The sequence below is a fragment of the Centruroides sculpturatus genome, unplaced genomic scaffold (assembly GCF_000671375.1).
Source record: "Centruroides sculpturatus isolate CEXI.00-Female unplaced genomic scaffold, Cexi_2.0 scaffold534, whole genome shotgun sequence".
NCBI lineage: Eukaryota > Metazoa > Arthropoda > Arachnida > Scorpiones > Buthidae > Centruroides > Centruroides sculpturatus.
The window spans coordinates 29,095-45,222 of NW_019384895.1; the positions used below are offsets into that span (position 1 = coordinate 29,095).

Below are 16,128 nucleotides of genomic sequence, written 5' to 3' on the forward strand. Positions count from 1 at the left end.
TTAAATTAAAATATATTTTTATCATTATTATAACACGATGTTCGTTTTAAAGTGCTCAAAGTAATAATTAACAGTAATTAGAGCACAAGTGGAAAAACTAGGAATTTTTTTCATTTTTCGGTAACGCTAGAGTTTTATTTTTTTTATTTTTTATTATTTATTTTATATAAATGACTTTCAATATATATAACTTGTAATTTACGTTCTTGATTATACATTTATCAAGTTATAATTGTTAATTTAAAAAAAGTTTCAACACAAAAATTATAGTCACGTCCATCGTAAACACAATTAACAATGTTTCGGCTTGTTAGAAACATAAATCTTTGAAATATTCTGCAAATTAGTTAATTTTTATTTATTTCAATATAATTTCCAACTAATTTAATGATTTTGCCAACTAATAGCGCGCAATTTCAATTTAAATAAGTTTTTTTTTCTAGAGTGTCTTCGAATTTTTTCTATCGTATTTTCATTTTAATTAGTAACAAAATAAATAGCAACATTTTTTAAATAAATGAAATTATATTTAGGATGACTCAAAATTCAATTCACCGTGTTTTTGTTTTGTATGTTTCAGATACACTTGTGAATATGAATCGTAACTGAGTTAAGAACAAGGTGTTTTTTTTTCTTTCTTTCACAGAATTGATGGAAGAACTGAAAACGTAATTAAAAATAATTAATATTTGACTAAAACTCTGTGTACTATTTTACAGTGGTTAACTGAATTATGGATCACGCTGTATATGTTAGTATAATTAAAAATATATTTAAATTATTTATAATGTATAAAAATTCTTTATAAACATTTAATATCGTAATAAGTTCCTATTCTTCGATCTATGTACTCAAGAAAACTTTTTAAAATTGTTTTCTTTATCGTTTTCTAGCATCTTCTTATATTTTTAAAGGGAAATTACTACTAAATCTGAATTTTAAATACCAGTTATATAACGTGAAATAGAAAAACTATCATTATAATTTAAAGACGATGGTTTAAAAAAAGTTAAATTTCCTAAATGTTAAAGTGTAAATTTAGAAATATAATATATCATTATCTTCATCTTCCTTCTGATCCAACACTTTGTTAGGTCAGGTTAGTCAATCTTTCAATCTTCCCACAATCAAGAAATGTTTATCCAAAATAATAATAATAATGTTTTGAATTTAGAACTAAGTAATTAATTAAAAGCAAAAAAAATTAACAAAATAAATTTAAGTATAAAGATTTTAATTATATAAATCTAATTTAAGAGAGTGGGGCTAATCTCACACTGTAAATCATTACCATTAATCTCGTGTAGTAAGAAAAAATAAAAAAAATAAAAAAAAATAATAATAACATAGTTTCAATATAATTAGAATATTTCATTTATTTATTTGTTGTTATTTTATTGTATGTTCTACTTAATATTCAATAATTTATGTTTTTAAATATATCATATAACTGCATTCTTTCCACAATAGGCATCCAAGCATTTGCGCTAGTGTAATTAAGGTTTATAGTAGCCTAATATGTACATAAAGATATCGTTAGTTTTTATATCCAAGTTGAAGTGGCAAGCACGGAGAATAAAAATAAAAAAAGTTGATCAATCAGCGATATTTAAACCTCATCTAGGTCAAAAATATGTACTTTTATATCATTATAACGTTACATAATCTTGATATTTTTTAATAACTTATCAATTAATAAGAGCTTTTAATTCTCTCAAATTATAATAAAATGTATAGAAGCTAAAATTTAATTAATGTTTTTGTTAAAAAACGAGAAAAATTATCGAGAGATGGCAGCATGTTAAGTATCATTATCATTATCAGAAATACACGTGTAGACACTGTTATATATTTAAAAATCTACTCAATGGTTAAGTAAAAGAATCTTTATTATCTATAAACTTCTGTTTAGTTTTATGAGTGATTTTATAATTGCTAGATCCTGTTACTAAATGTGCTAATTTCCTGTAATAAAGAATCGTCTCACGTCAAGTCGTTAAGATAGCATTCATTTACGCAAAACGAGTCGTATGTTGATTAAATAAACTTTCTATGCAATAAACCGAGTAGTTAGAACTACGCAGAACCTATATTCTATCAATAATTATTACCCTGAGTACTTTTGAAAATTGTCCCTTTATAGTCTATCTTTTATGATGGCGTCATGTACAGTGATATAGTAGGCTTGTATATCAGCAATATCGTTTTCGAAATGAATCTTATCGATGCTCTTACACACTTGCTACAGATCAACAAACGCTATTTAGTCCGAAGTTCGAAAATATAACGTGTACTTTTCATTTTATTGAGTTATTAACTAATGAAAATTTCTACGAATTGAGCCCTACGTAGAAAATATTTTATGTAACAGAAACAAAATAAATTACTCCCATATCATACATTATACAGCATATCTATCTAGTTTAATTACGATTTACTATACTTAAACTAGTTAAGTGTGAAATGAAACGTGAATAGTTTGAGAATGGAGTGCCATAAAAGATCTTCCAGTGCTCCAACTGTATCAACTTGTAACTAATTTTTGATCATTTGAACGTGCAATAATAGAAATAGTAATCTAAATAAATGGCAAAAAGTATGTATAGTATAAAAATAAGGCCAATTCTTTTATTATATTCAAGACCAATTTCTATTTTGTGAAGTTCCCTGAAACCTCTCTTGAGATTTGAGTTTCTCAAACTTTTTTGCAACAGTTCTATATGCAAATTGTGGTGAAATGTTTAAAATAACGGAAAATCCTAATTAAATGTCATAATAATGGAAAATTATAATTAACAGTGCATAATATCATACACTTTTTAAAATTTCAGTTTTTAGAGTCTCGCAAAGTGGCAATTCTTATCTGAAATTTGTACAGTTTTATCAACAAGAAATGTTATATCAATATAAAATTATTAAATTGTATAATAATGTTGTTACTTTCTGTAACTGATATGCATTTTTTTTCTTCTTTTTAGATTCATATCAAGTTCTCTAGAGATCTGAAGATCTATAACTCGTAAAACACTCGTGTGAATCCGAAGGGAGTTTCAGTTGGGTCCAAGATCCCCATAGCAATTTATTGCAAACAGTTTTCGTTTCTTCTCGATATAGCATTCGATCCTAAAGAAAATTATTCGAAAAAATTCAAATTATTTTAAAATTTTCATAGAAATTTTTATATAATTTAAAAAAATTTATCAACTTCTTATCGCGAAATGTAGACTTATATATCACATTTATTTTTAACCGCTTCAAAATTAATTTTAAATCATTTATTTTACAGTATTGTTGCAATATTGTTTCTTGCGCAATTTAATATAAATTGCAAATTGATTCGAGATATGTATGCAAACAATTATTTACAGAGAAGAAGTTCTATGTTTCAAAATTGTGACATTGGCGACTCGAAGACCACAAGACCGATCTAATTGATTATTCAGACAATTGTGCAAACGTCAGATCGATAAATAAATCAAGGTCGTTACTATATAAACCAATTAAAATGAATCATTTTCGATTGTTTACGGGGTTATTTCGTTTCTTATCGTAAACGTTATCGCAACGTGGAGATAGAGCGCTATTTATCTCGACAAATTTGATAGTTCTGTAATTGTCTGCAACTACTCTGTCAAGCGAGAACTTACCTTCTGTACATGTATTTTTAACAAAGAAATCTTGTAGTGCATCCCTTTCACAGGTACGTAACTTTTTATATGCTTGAATTTTTAATGAAAAAATAAATTATGAAGAGCATCCCTTCACAAGTATGCAGCTTTCAGCCTACAAGAATTTGCAGATTGCATTTTTTAAAGTTTTAATTACCGATTAATACTAGTAAACACGATTTTAATGATATGAAATATTTATTTTAAGTATATTTAATTATTTTTACCGTTAAAACTGTTTATTTCTTTTATTTTGTTAAAAAATTCTATTGTTCTCGGATCGGAAATAGAGAAAGTATATAAAATTGTATTGGATTGATCAATGATAAGCTTTGTAATGGTAAATAAGCATTCATTTATTTAATAATTTAATAAAAATATGCTTTTATCGAGAATTCTATTTATATAATATAACATATCGAATTTTATCATGACTTTTGCTGATAACTAAACTGATGAGACGAAGCCGAAACGTCTCTAGTTCATATTTACTCGATTAACTACAGTACTTCTTATCTCTAGAATGTCTAAGAATTTTGTTACGTAAACAAATTTAAATCTAAAAGAAATGTATTAATTATTCTTTTTAAAATTTGTTTAGATAATGAAAGCTTCAAATTTTGTTACATTTCTTGTGATAGTCGCATTCGTTGTTGGTTTCTGTCCATGTTTAATATCAAGTGCCCCTTCTTCGGATAACGGATTCAGAAGTGAATTGTGTAAAGTATTATGCAATAAGAACCCACCAGAAGGAGGAAATTATTGTAATTGCGATCGACATCCTTTGGGATAGATTATCAAAGAGAAAAAAAGAAGAAAATGAGAGAGTAGGTGCTATATATTCTTGTAGATCTATAGAATAAATTACTCCAAATATATCTTAATGTTAACCTAATCCTAAGGCTCTCTTAAAACATCTTTAGGATCTATTAACAAAATTAGAATATAAGGGATTTAATCCCTATGATAAAATAGAATACTTAATAATCATTAAAATATATGATTAAAGCGTTAAAATATTAATCCTGTTTATTTAAATTTAATTCTTATATTCTAAGTTCCGTATATTCTGTATATATAGGCCTATATATATATATCCAAACTATTTAAATACAATATTTAGGATAAAATCCTTATACTTTTATCCTTAAGATAAAATATTCTATTTTATATTATTTAACAAAGTTAACAGAAATTTTTATATTAAATTTCTGTTTAAAATATCGTTAAAGTTATTTAAAATTTAACATTTTATAACTAGATTTCAATCTTATATAACCTAAAAGTTTAATACAGTACTTTAAAAATGTTCTATTATTTGATTAAATTAAAAACATCCAAACGATATCTATAAATATTATATATTTTTCAGGATGTAAACATCATTTTTTAAGAAAATATTTTATCATTTTTAATGTGGAGTGTAACTTCCTATCATGCTATTTATCTCCCATAGTTTGTATTCAGTGCATATATATTCATTTATGTAATAATAATGTTTAAAAAATCAGTTAATATTTTTTGTAATATTTTTAATAAATAAAAATCAAAATAATTAAAATTATTCATTGTTTCAATTTAAATTAACAACACATTTTAAAACTAAAATTAAATTACTAAAATATATTTTAATTTAAAAGTTTAATTTTTAAAAACTCACATTTTGTATATTTTTTATTTAAAAAATTAATGAATTTTTTATCTCTCGCATCAAGTTTAAGAGACTGATTTAATTAATATATATATATATTTTCTTAAATAAAATTTTTAATATTTTATAATGGAATAAACTTTATTGGCTATATAAATTCAGCTTAACTTAATTATTCACACACATATATAGAATTTAATCAATTTAATCTAAGTTAAAGCATGGTATTGATATATAACATATATGATAAACATGGGTTTAAGCAAGTTACAGTGATTGTCCTAACCAATATATCTTCTATGATCATTACTGGAGAGAAGCTAAGTGTATATAAGTGTATCATTCTGGTTCCTGCAGGATGTTCTTTCTCGTACTTAAACTCATCCAATGCGATCGCTCATCTTGCAATCTTCGATGATAGATCTCGCTGACTTAGAGTCTTTTCAAATGCTGTAAGAGGAAGAGTCCTTAAATGTTATGGTATAGGGCTATGACTAATCTAACTTCAACCCTAATGATAAAAATATTTTTTATGCATCTTGAAATTTAATTAAGTTAGAATATGATATTCGTACAAAACGTGTTTGATAGAGAGGGTCAGATCCAGATATAATGTAAGCAGGTTAAAATAAGATCTTATGTTTTTAAACTTATTTGTATGAAGGGAAGGTTTCATATTATAGCTTAGAGCCACAACGGGTTTAAATCCGGTCCTGCCGATAGGAATGCATTTTATGTATCTGATTTCCATTGGGAGGATTATATTCTCTTTGAAAATTTACCGATAAAATGATTTTCTTTTGAAATTCTTTCCACGATAAAATTATTTAGTAATTTTCTTGTGAAAATACCATAAATGGACAAAAAACATTTACTTAATCCTCTTAAATCTGACCACGATGTCATTTCTCCCATTGATACAGGATTAAAACATTAAACAAATGGTTCTGAGATAACCTTTTCGTTGAATTGTCGATCGAATTCTTTTTCACTTGTTTACATTAGAAAAGTTCGTTGAGAACAACTACTTCATTCAACATAAAATTTCAATTTATAAGAAGTTTAAACATAAAATTTCAAGCATAAGAATTTAACATTTAGACGTTTGGAAAACTAAAGTTTCTGTTTACAAACTTTGAATTATAAAGATAGAATTTTAAAAATAAGTTTATATTATCATTATAATGATGATGATCCGCAATTAAACATAAAATATAAGCTAATTTTATGATCCAATATAATAATTTAGAATAAAATTAAACTAATTTTATTTAAATTTGTTTTAAGATTAATTTAAGAAAGTTGAACACTGCGATAATTTTTATTGTTATAAAAAAATTTTAGATGTTCATGGTAACTGAATATAAAAACAATAAAAATATATAGTAATAACTTATTATAACATTATACATTTTATATATTTATTCAAGAAAAGGGAATAAATTCAGATATATTTCAGATATATATATATATAATGTATTCAATAAATATTTCCTATCGATTTCTGTTGTCTTTTACTCTCTTTCTGATTTTTTCTTTGATTTTAGATTCTAAGAAGCAAAAAATTACTTCTAAACAAAGAGAAAAACTGCACAAGCTTTTGTACTTTTTAAAAATAAAACAAAAATGTACATGAACTTTTTATTTATTTATTTTTTAAAAGAACAACTTCTATACACATCTGAGTTTTGCAGTAATNTCAGAAAAATCATTAAAAGAAAATGATGTATCAAGAAGAATGAGATCATTAAGAGAGTGATCCTTGATTGACTTCATATATATATATGAAGGATCATGTTTGAAACGGCTCTAATGTATTAAGGGTAATTTTTGAGGAAAAAAACAATGATTACAGCAAAGATAACAATTCTTTTTCAATATCTTACGCAGTTGCAAGTGATCAAAAATTCGAGAATTAGATTCCATTATCAGTAGAATGACCTTCGAAATCGAAAGATGAAAACGTTTCCGATGTTTATTTTAAGGGAAAAAATAAAAGTATATAAATGAGTAAAATTTGCCCACGGTTGAAATTACAACTTTTCGGGAAATTTTTTTCTTTGATTTTTATATTTCTTCTTTCTTTATTTGACTTGCAAACGGAAGAACAAAAATTCAATTCAGGAACTAAAAGATGAGAAAGCAAATCAATATGTATCTGTACTTTTTCTACTTCTTTGTTTATTGGAAATTTCTGATTGAAATTTTACAGGCTACTTTATGTATTGAAATAAATTTGATTACTTTTTTCAAATTTGCAATATACATTTTTTTTTCTTTTTTGGCTTATATATATATATATATTTATACAGTAAATATCACATAGCAGAGTATTTCAGTTGACATTTTTTGATACAAGTTCAATAAATCTTTCTTTTATTGATCTATCCCATTTAATATTCCATTGAATATTCTCTAGTATCTGTTTGGAAACTTCAGTATTCAGTTGAACACGTTCGAAGAAATTTTTTACCTGATACACGTGATCAAATAAATAGAAATATATATAAAATGACACAAAATTTCTTATTACATATTCAAATAATTAAATATAAGCTTAAACTTACTTGATTATATTTAAATTCAGTTCTGAAGTATAACGTAACTTTTGTTAATATAACGTTAATAAAATAGTTTTCTTTTGAGAAACTGTAAAGTAAACAAGATTATAGATATAAAAAATATATAGAATTTTATATATTTTTTATTTATTTGGTTACATTTTGTTGATAAAATCCCAATACTCTTGTATAAAATCCCATGCGATTAGTCGACCAGAAGGATTTGATGCTATAGAAGATATCACTAAAGCAATGTTCTCGATCGAAATTTCATTCTCGTTCAAAGTAAAATCAAGATATCTAACGTAATAAATAACAGTATTAGATTAATTTATTAATGCAATAAACGAAATAATTAATTTTTTTTACTGTTTTAGTTGCCAAACGTCTCTACTATATCCGAGTGCGTTGAGCAGTAATTCTTTTTCTCTTGGGTTATCTGAATTTTTATATTTGTCCCAACAAAACTGCCATTCTTTTCTACTACCATATTTTATGCCGGATATGTATACGATGCCTTCAAGATTTACTTGAATACTTTTAAACAAAATAAACGTTATTTTTAATATTAAAATAATATTTAAAAAAAACTAGAAATTCAGAAGAGAAAAAGCTAACACGGTTCGTCTCTATCCATCCAGTTTTGAAACATTTGTATAGATTTCTGAATAATATCCACATTTTCAATCTTTAGAGCGGAAAGAAAGACGGATGTACGTAATTTTCTATGTTTTAAATAAAAATTTCATGTTAAAATTATTTAAATTAAATGTAAAATATCGTCAAGAAGCCAACTTACATCATTTGGTTAGATTCTTCTTCATTCCAGTCTGAAAATTCGGTTATAATTGATGCAAGTATACTTGAAAAATAATTCTAATAAATAGAAAATTTTAGTTAAAATTTACGAATATTATTAATTTACACTTAAATTTAGAATTAACCTGGATAAGTAACAGATGCGAATCATCTTCTAAAAGCATTAGTAGATCATGAAAATGACTTAAAGCTATCTTCCAAGGTGCATATTCTTTTTCATTTTTTAAATATTTAACGACGTCGAAAATATACGAAGCATGTAAAATTCCTGCTCTGAAATAAATAACCACACGTTGAACGAATTTCATGTATAAACATTATTAATGAACTCGAACGAACTTACCTGCTTAGCATGAATATGTCGTCTATCAAACCGGCACGATCGACGGCGCTGAAAACCTTAAAATTAATTTTTTAAAATTATTTTTAAAACAAAAATACATATAAACTTAATAATTATTTTATTTAATTTTGTTAAATATAAATAAAATTGAACATTGTTAACGTACTTGATGGTTATTCTCTAGTAAACTGGTTAATATTTTCCAAGTAGGTTCGTCGTAATTAACGCGATACAAACCTGTCTGGTTAACGTTAACTTTAAACCACGAAATATTTATCGGGATATTTATAGAACCTTTAAAATATGTAGAAAAATTTAATAAAATAGAAAAATTTAGATAAAAAAATTTTATCTCCCATTACTTCTTTACACTTACTTTCCCTATCTTTCAAAATATGCCATTGAATAGGGGTTTTGTCAGTCTGCAAACTGAAGGGAATGTTCCATAAAACATGATTTTTCTCTTTACTTTCTAGAAGAAAAGGTTTTTGGCTGACAACCAACCGATCTCGATGACGTATAACTGTTATTATAGGATAACCTTTCTGTTCAATCCAACTGTTCATCATAGCGGAAATATTTAGAGCTTTATTTAAATTATTCTATTTAACAAGATTTTAGAGTTCATTAAAATAAAATTTCAAAGAAAGTAGGTTAAAGTGTTTATAATAAAAGTACCTCATCCATAATATCCCAAATGTTATGATGAGAGATGCTTTTAAATCGATACATCTCTAACAAATGCGAAAGGTTTGAAAGAAGCGCATCCCTTCCTACAAAGTTATCCAACATCCATAAAATTGATGCTCCCTATTAAGGAAATTACTACTTTTTGTCAAATAAATAAAAAAATGTTCGCTAATAAACTTAATTTAATACCTTATGATAGCTCAATTCGCTGAAGATATTGATAATTTCAGACTGTTTTCCTACTTCTTCTCTTAGAGGTTCGGCATTAATAAATTTACCAAGACGATAAGTCGGATGAAGAAAATCGACGTAAAATTCAATTTTCTGTAAATATATTAAACGTTAAATAATAATTTAAAATTATTATCATAAAGCTAAACTTACTTCTTTCAACACATCTTCAGCAACGAGATGCTCTAAATAACAAGCTAAACCTTCGATCAACCATTGATTATCCCAATCATTCATCGTTACTTCGTTGCCAAAATACTGTAAAAATTTAAAATATATTTTTATTTTTGTATAAGTGTTGAATTTTTAGCATTAAAAAATTCTTGCAAATTGTACCTGATGCGCTATGTGATGAGCTAATGAAGAGACAACCACTTCTTTACCTTCGTAACCTTCTTGTAGCTCCATTAGAATGTTAGAAAGTTTCATAAATATTAAACTAAGACCATTACTTCCAGGATATTCGAAATTTGGTATAGCCGAAATATCTAGAATAAATAAATAAAAATATATGGATATAGACATATATATATATAAAGTAGATATGCTTTAATGTCAAGGGAAAAAATCTTTTAAAGTAATACAGATTTATTTTATTTTATTATTGTTGTTTTTTTTTTTTTACTTTTACTTACCTAGTTTAGAAAATGGATAAGTTAAATTTAGTTTATCTTTAAAACATTGAAGAATTTCGTATGATGTTTGTAAAGCAAAATTGCACCTTGAGTAATATTGTGAAGGAGTCGAGATACGTATCTATAAATAATTATTCATTCATTTTTTAAAATTTAAAGCTGAATTTAAATACGATTAAACGTTTATTATATTCTAAATTTTAATTAAAATATTTCTTTAAGTGATAAACTTACGCTTATCCCATTGAGATCCTTTCTCTGGAATTTGAAATCGGATATTATAAATCCTAAAGAGGTTGTGCTGATAGGAACAGTTTTCTCAAAAATAGATTTTACGATATTGTCGTTGGAAATGGTTTCTTTCAAATCCGTAATAGAAAGAGGATCATAATCGAAACTATGAGAAAGACTTAACTGAAAAGTAGTTTTGAATCTAGGATCATCGAAACATGGAAAACCTCTTCTGGCTTGTTTGTTATTGAAATAAGTTAACACAACGTATCTATAATATTAAAAAAATAAGAATTAATATCTTCTTTCTTACAGAATCGCATTATATTTCTTACTATTTTTTATGTTGTAGAAATACAGTTTACTTAAATAACAAGAGTACAATTTTCTATTAACGCAAGGAACATTGGGAATTATATAAGTTTGTGCATAAAATCATTTTTGTAGATAAACCTAATAAGACTTATATACAAACAAAGAGTGTTTAATTTATTTATCTTTATTTAAATATTAGAAAGTGATAGGAATAAACAATTATTAATCATTACAAATTTTCTTCATGTGTTTATTAGAAATTTTTACTCGATGCCTCTCTGTCCACGTTGAATATACCTATGAGATTTGCAGCACTCATAACTGTTTTAAGCACTTTTAAAATTTCCGGCCCAATTTCATTACAGGTATTATACAGACAGGGTCGTATCATCGCATAGACAAATGAGACAAATGTCTAGGGCCCGACTTTTAGAAGGGTCCGGTCAAACTTTCTATTTTGAAAATATTTGTAAATAAGATAGTTTACTTTTCTGTTGGACAACTGTATATAATAGCCAAATAAACAAAAATATATTGCTTTTTATATGGCTATTGTAAATTCGAAAATCTAAAGAAAATGTGTTCTTATGTTTCTTCTTATTGAAACTAATTCATTCTCAGTATTAAAACGTGTAAAAAATTATTTACGAAACTCACTGAGTGAATCAAAATTAAATTCTTTAGCTGTTTTATACATCGAACAAAATGATTTGGATAATATTAATTATAATGAAATAATTGATAATTTTAATGAATTAAAGACTAGAAAACAGAATTTTTAAATAAAGTTTATCCATATTTATATACCGTATATCTGCGCAGATAAGACGATAGTTATATCATAAAAAAAGACCCCCAAAATCCGGAGTCGTCTTATAGGACACATACAAAAAAATTAGATTGAAATTTATATCAATTAAAATCATTATAAAAAAACGGAAAACCGTAAGTATTTACTAGTAGAGAGTAGGGCATGTCCACAAAATAGAATAGCCCATACGACGTTTTTGTGAATAGTCAAGGTCATTCACACTGATTCGGATATTATCCGAATGCCCGAATCAGTGTGAATGTTTGCAACAATTGCAAGTCCATGCTGCCAGATACAAGAATATAAAATTTGAAGTTCTTTCAAAAAATTACAAATAGGACATAATTCTGTATACGCTATACAGTGTTATTATCCAGTTGATGATCGCTGATCTAAAATAAATTCATAGGTCGTTGATAGTTTCGGGGTCGTCTTATAGGATAGATATATGCTAAAACTATAAAACTTCGACGAAAATTTACATCTTGTCTTATCTGAAGGTTGTCTTATCTGCGCAGATATACGGTACTTACTTTTTTAAAACTATCTTGGCTTTTATTTAAATTATCTTTTTCGTTATTCAATTTACCTTTCATGGGTAAAATATTATATTATTTAAATATTATCCAATTATCCAATTAATATTTTAAGGTAATATTGTTATTGTATAACAACTTTTGTTAGATATTTAATAAAATAAATTTTAATTTTTTAAATTTATAAACAAACTGTTCAAACTTTTCTAGAAAAACTAAAATTTATCGTTGTATATTAAATATTTTTTATTAATAAAAATTTAAGATTTGTTTTAGTTTTTAACATTATTTAGTTTTGTTTTATTTATTGTTTTATATTTTTTGTGTGCTCTATTTCTTGTGGGAGAGAGAAGGGGCCCCGTAAGAAAAAAATGTCTAGGGCCCCAAAGTAGGTTAATCCGGCCCTGAATACAGGCATAGTTAAAGAACAAAAATATTATTAATGAGCAGTAAGATGAAACTCCTAAGAAGACAAAACTCCCGGGCATAATCAGAAATGCCCATGCGTTAATATATATATGGTCTTGGCAGCATTTTATTCTTTGTGAAACTATTTATTTCGGACTTTTGCTTTTCATTAATTTATTTATACAAACATACGATATTTATTTTTAATTGTATTGCAATTTGAACGAAATCTGAATTATTTGCAGCTCGTGACAACTGATGAAGAGCAAGAACCAGAAATGTATATCGTCACAAAGAATAAAGTGCTGAAAACTGTACTACTGTTAATTAGATAAATGGTGTTTTCACAACTAAAAAGTAATGCGAATTGATATTAAAATAAAGGTTTTCTAAAAGATAATTGATGCACAAACCTTTCGATCTGTAGTGTATCGGTGTATGAAGTAACATAAACACCCGAAGCTACTTCAGTTAATTTCTTCTCGAATTGTATTCGTAATGTATACTTTACATCAGGTTTTAATTCGCCTTCAAATTTAATATAAACTAATTCCAGTTGATTATTTTCTATATATGATTCAAATTTTGGTGCTTTATTTAATATTTCTACTGATGAAAAACTCAATTCTTTAGAGTTTAATACTATAAAATCAGTACAAAGCTCTACTCTGAAAGTGATATTAACATCTCCAGTCATAAGAAATTCATTTTGATCCGGATGCAAATGAAGAGAGTAATGAATTGGATTTATAAAATCTGGTAAATTAGCATCTAGCCAAGGAAATGTTTCTTCTTCTATAATTATAACTTCTTTATTTTTATCACATCTAAAGTGAGGAACTAAGAAGATTGCTAAAAGGAAAGCTGATAAATGTAGTAAAAATATAATTCCAACGATGCTAATTAGCTGAGTACAGGAATATGTCTTTTGATTAAGCTGTTCATCTAAATATAAAAATATTCCTTAAATTAAATANTTCTTTTTTTTTGTATTTGATCAATTTTAACTTTTTATATTCAATTTTTGACAATTTTTAGATTAAAAACAATTTTTAAATGTTTAAGAAAGACATAAACAATGTGAATCATAAACAAACTTAAGAAAAAGTAATAAATGTAATACTTTATTGAGATATAATCTAGTCTTGAACTACATTTAAAAGACTATTTTGAACTTAAGCCAACATTTCAAATATGTTTAAAAAATATTGTTTTTTATATAACAAAACTATATATTTATTAAAAAAAAATTAATATTTAACTCTACAAAGTAAAACAAGAAATAATGCTTTAATAGAAAAAAATTTAGGAAAAAAAGTACAAATAACATAAATTCAAGCATTTTCTGGTTATATGTTTATTGATTTTTATGTAACTTTTTAAATTATTATATCATATTTAAATCAATTTAATACCATTATTTAATTTTTAAATATTTTTAAAAATAAATTAAGTTAAATATCACTTATTAACAAATATTATCAGTAACTATTAATTATTAGGGATTAAACTTACGTTTTTGATCTTCATTTATTTCCATTGTATTATATTGAATTATTTTATCTGTATTTGTTTGCAATGGAGAAAAATCCGAGGACATGTTAACTGTTTAACAGACAAAAGCTCTGTAAATACAGTTGTACTGTACAGTACATCAGACAAACAGGTGTTGAAGCATGTTAGCTAATTTGAAATTTACGATTAAAAGTAAATATTTATGTAGAAAAAACTGAATATTTTCTAATTTAAGTTAAAATATTATTTTTAAAATTCTATAATAAAAATATAGAAAACAATTTAAAGTAATTTGTTACTATACAACGTTATACTGTATATATGTACAGTACTGTACACAGGATGTGTATGCAATTATGTAATCTATAACATGCAGACATTTGTTTATAGAATTTTTTATATAAATGTTGAATTTTTCATAGTCTACATTATTTCCAACAGATGGAAGCAGCATAAAATTATGATGTTATAATTAAAAATATACTGTGGCCCAAAAGTCAATTAACTATTCTAAAGACTAAATTTTTGTCTTATACTTAATCATATTTTTATCGTGTTTTTCGTCAATCTTGTATAAGAAAAACACTAAAAAGCACGGTTAAATGAGTTTTGGGCTTGCTCTCTACACATTAAAGATCAAAATAAATAAAATTACTTTCCTCACATATTGTCAATGCTTATAGATTATAAATTACTTTAATTTATAAGATACAGTTTTGCAATTATACATGTTACGTTAATTGCATGTGAAAATTGAATATAAATCAAATGTTTTNCTTGAACTACATTTAAAAGACTATTTTGAACTTAAGCCAACATTTCAAATATGTTTAAAAAATATTGTTTTTTATATAACAAAACTATATATTTATTAAAAAAAAATTAATATTTAACTCTACAAAGTAAAACAAGAAATAATGCTTTAATAGAAAAAAATTTAGGAAAAAAAGTACAAATAACATAAATTCAAGCATTTTCTGGTTATATGTTTATTGATTTTTATGTAACTTTTTAAATTATTATATCATATTTAAATCAATTTAATACCATTATTTAATTTTTAAATATTTTTAAAAATAAATTAAGTTAAATATCACTTATTAACAAATATTATCAGTAACTATTAATTATTAGGGATTAAACTTACGTTTTTGATCTTCATTTATTTCCATTGTATTATATTGAATTATTTTATCTGTATTTGTTTGCAATGGAGAAAAATCCGAGGACATGTTAACTGTTTAACAGACAAAAGCTCTGTAAATACAGTTGTACTGTACAGTACATCAGACAAACAGGTGTTGAAGCATGTTAGCTAATTTGAAATTTACGATTAAAAGTAAATATTTATGTAGAAAAAACTGAATATTTTCTAATTTAAGTTAAAATATTATTTTTAAAATTCTATAATAAAAATATAGAAAACAATTTAAAGTAATTTGTTACTATACAACGTTATACTGTATATATGTACAGTACTGTACACAGGATGTGTATGCAATTATGTAATCTATAACATGCAGACATTTGTTTATAGAATTTTTTATATAAATGTTGAATTTTTCATAGTCTACATTATTTCCAACAGATTACATTATTTCCAACAGATGGAAGCAGCATAAAATTATGATGTTATAATTAAAAATATACAGTGGCCCAAAAGTCAATTAACTATTCTAAAGACTAAATTTTTGTCTTATACTTAATCATATTT

At 25.1% G+C, this 16,128-nt stretch overlaps 1 protein-coding gene and 1 long non-coding RNA gene across 3 annotated transcripts; one reads left to right on the plus strand and one right to left on the minus strand.

The window, feature by feature from the left end:
- Positions 1–3,006: 3,006 nt before the first annotated feature.
- On the plus strand, positions 3,007–5,175 carry LOC111631375. Its single transcript, XR_002757692.1, has 3 exons — positions 3,007–3,700; positions 4,270–4,495; positions 5,041–5,175. It is a non-coding gene; the product is annotated as an uncharacterized LOC111631375 (long non-coding RNA).
- Positions 5,176–7,636: 2,461 nt separating this feature from the next.
- On the minus strand, positions 7,637–15,780 carry LOC111631370 (glutamyl aminopeptidase-like). 2 transcript variants are annotated; one of them, XM_023375597.1, is made up of 18 exons: positions 15,562–15,780; positions 13,313–13,844; positions 10,833–11,100; positions 10,599–10,719; positions 10,300–10,451; positions 10,117–10,221; positions 9,922–10,056; positions 9,721–9,852; positions 9,419–9,644; positions 9,209–9,336; positions 9,043–9,098; positions 8,825–8,972; positions 8,680–8,756; positions 8,501–8,605; positions 8,250–8,417; positions 8,040–8,180; positions 7,887–7,968; positions 7,637–7,792 (listed from the first exon to the last, which is right to left on the minus strand). In XM_023375597.1, the coding sequence occupies exons 1-18, from the start codon at positions 15,644–15,646 to the stop codon at positions 7,655–7,657; spliced, it is 2,799 nt and encodes a 932-aa protein (XP_023231365.1). In that variant the 5' UTR covers positions 15,647–15,780; the 3' UTR covers positions 7,637–7,654. The 2 variants fall into 2 exon arrangements, with proteins under 2 accessions (XP_023231365.1, XP_023231363.1); XM_023375595.1 differs by lacking the exon at positions 15,562–15,780 and adding an exon at positions 14,415–14,633.
- Between the last annotated feature and the right edge of the window lie 348 nt (positions 15,781–16,128).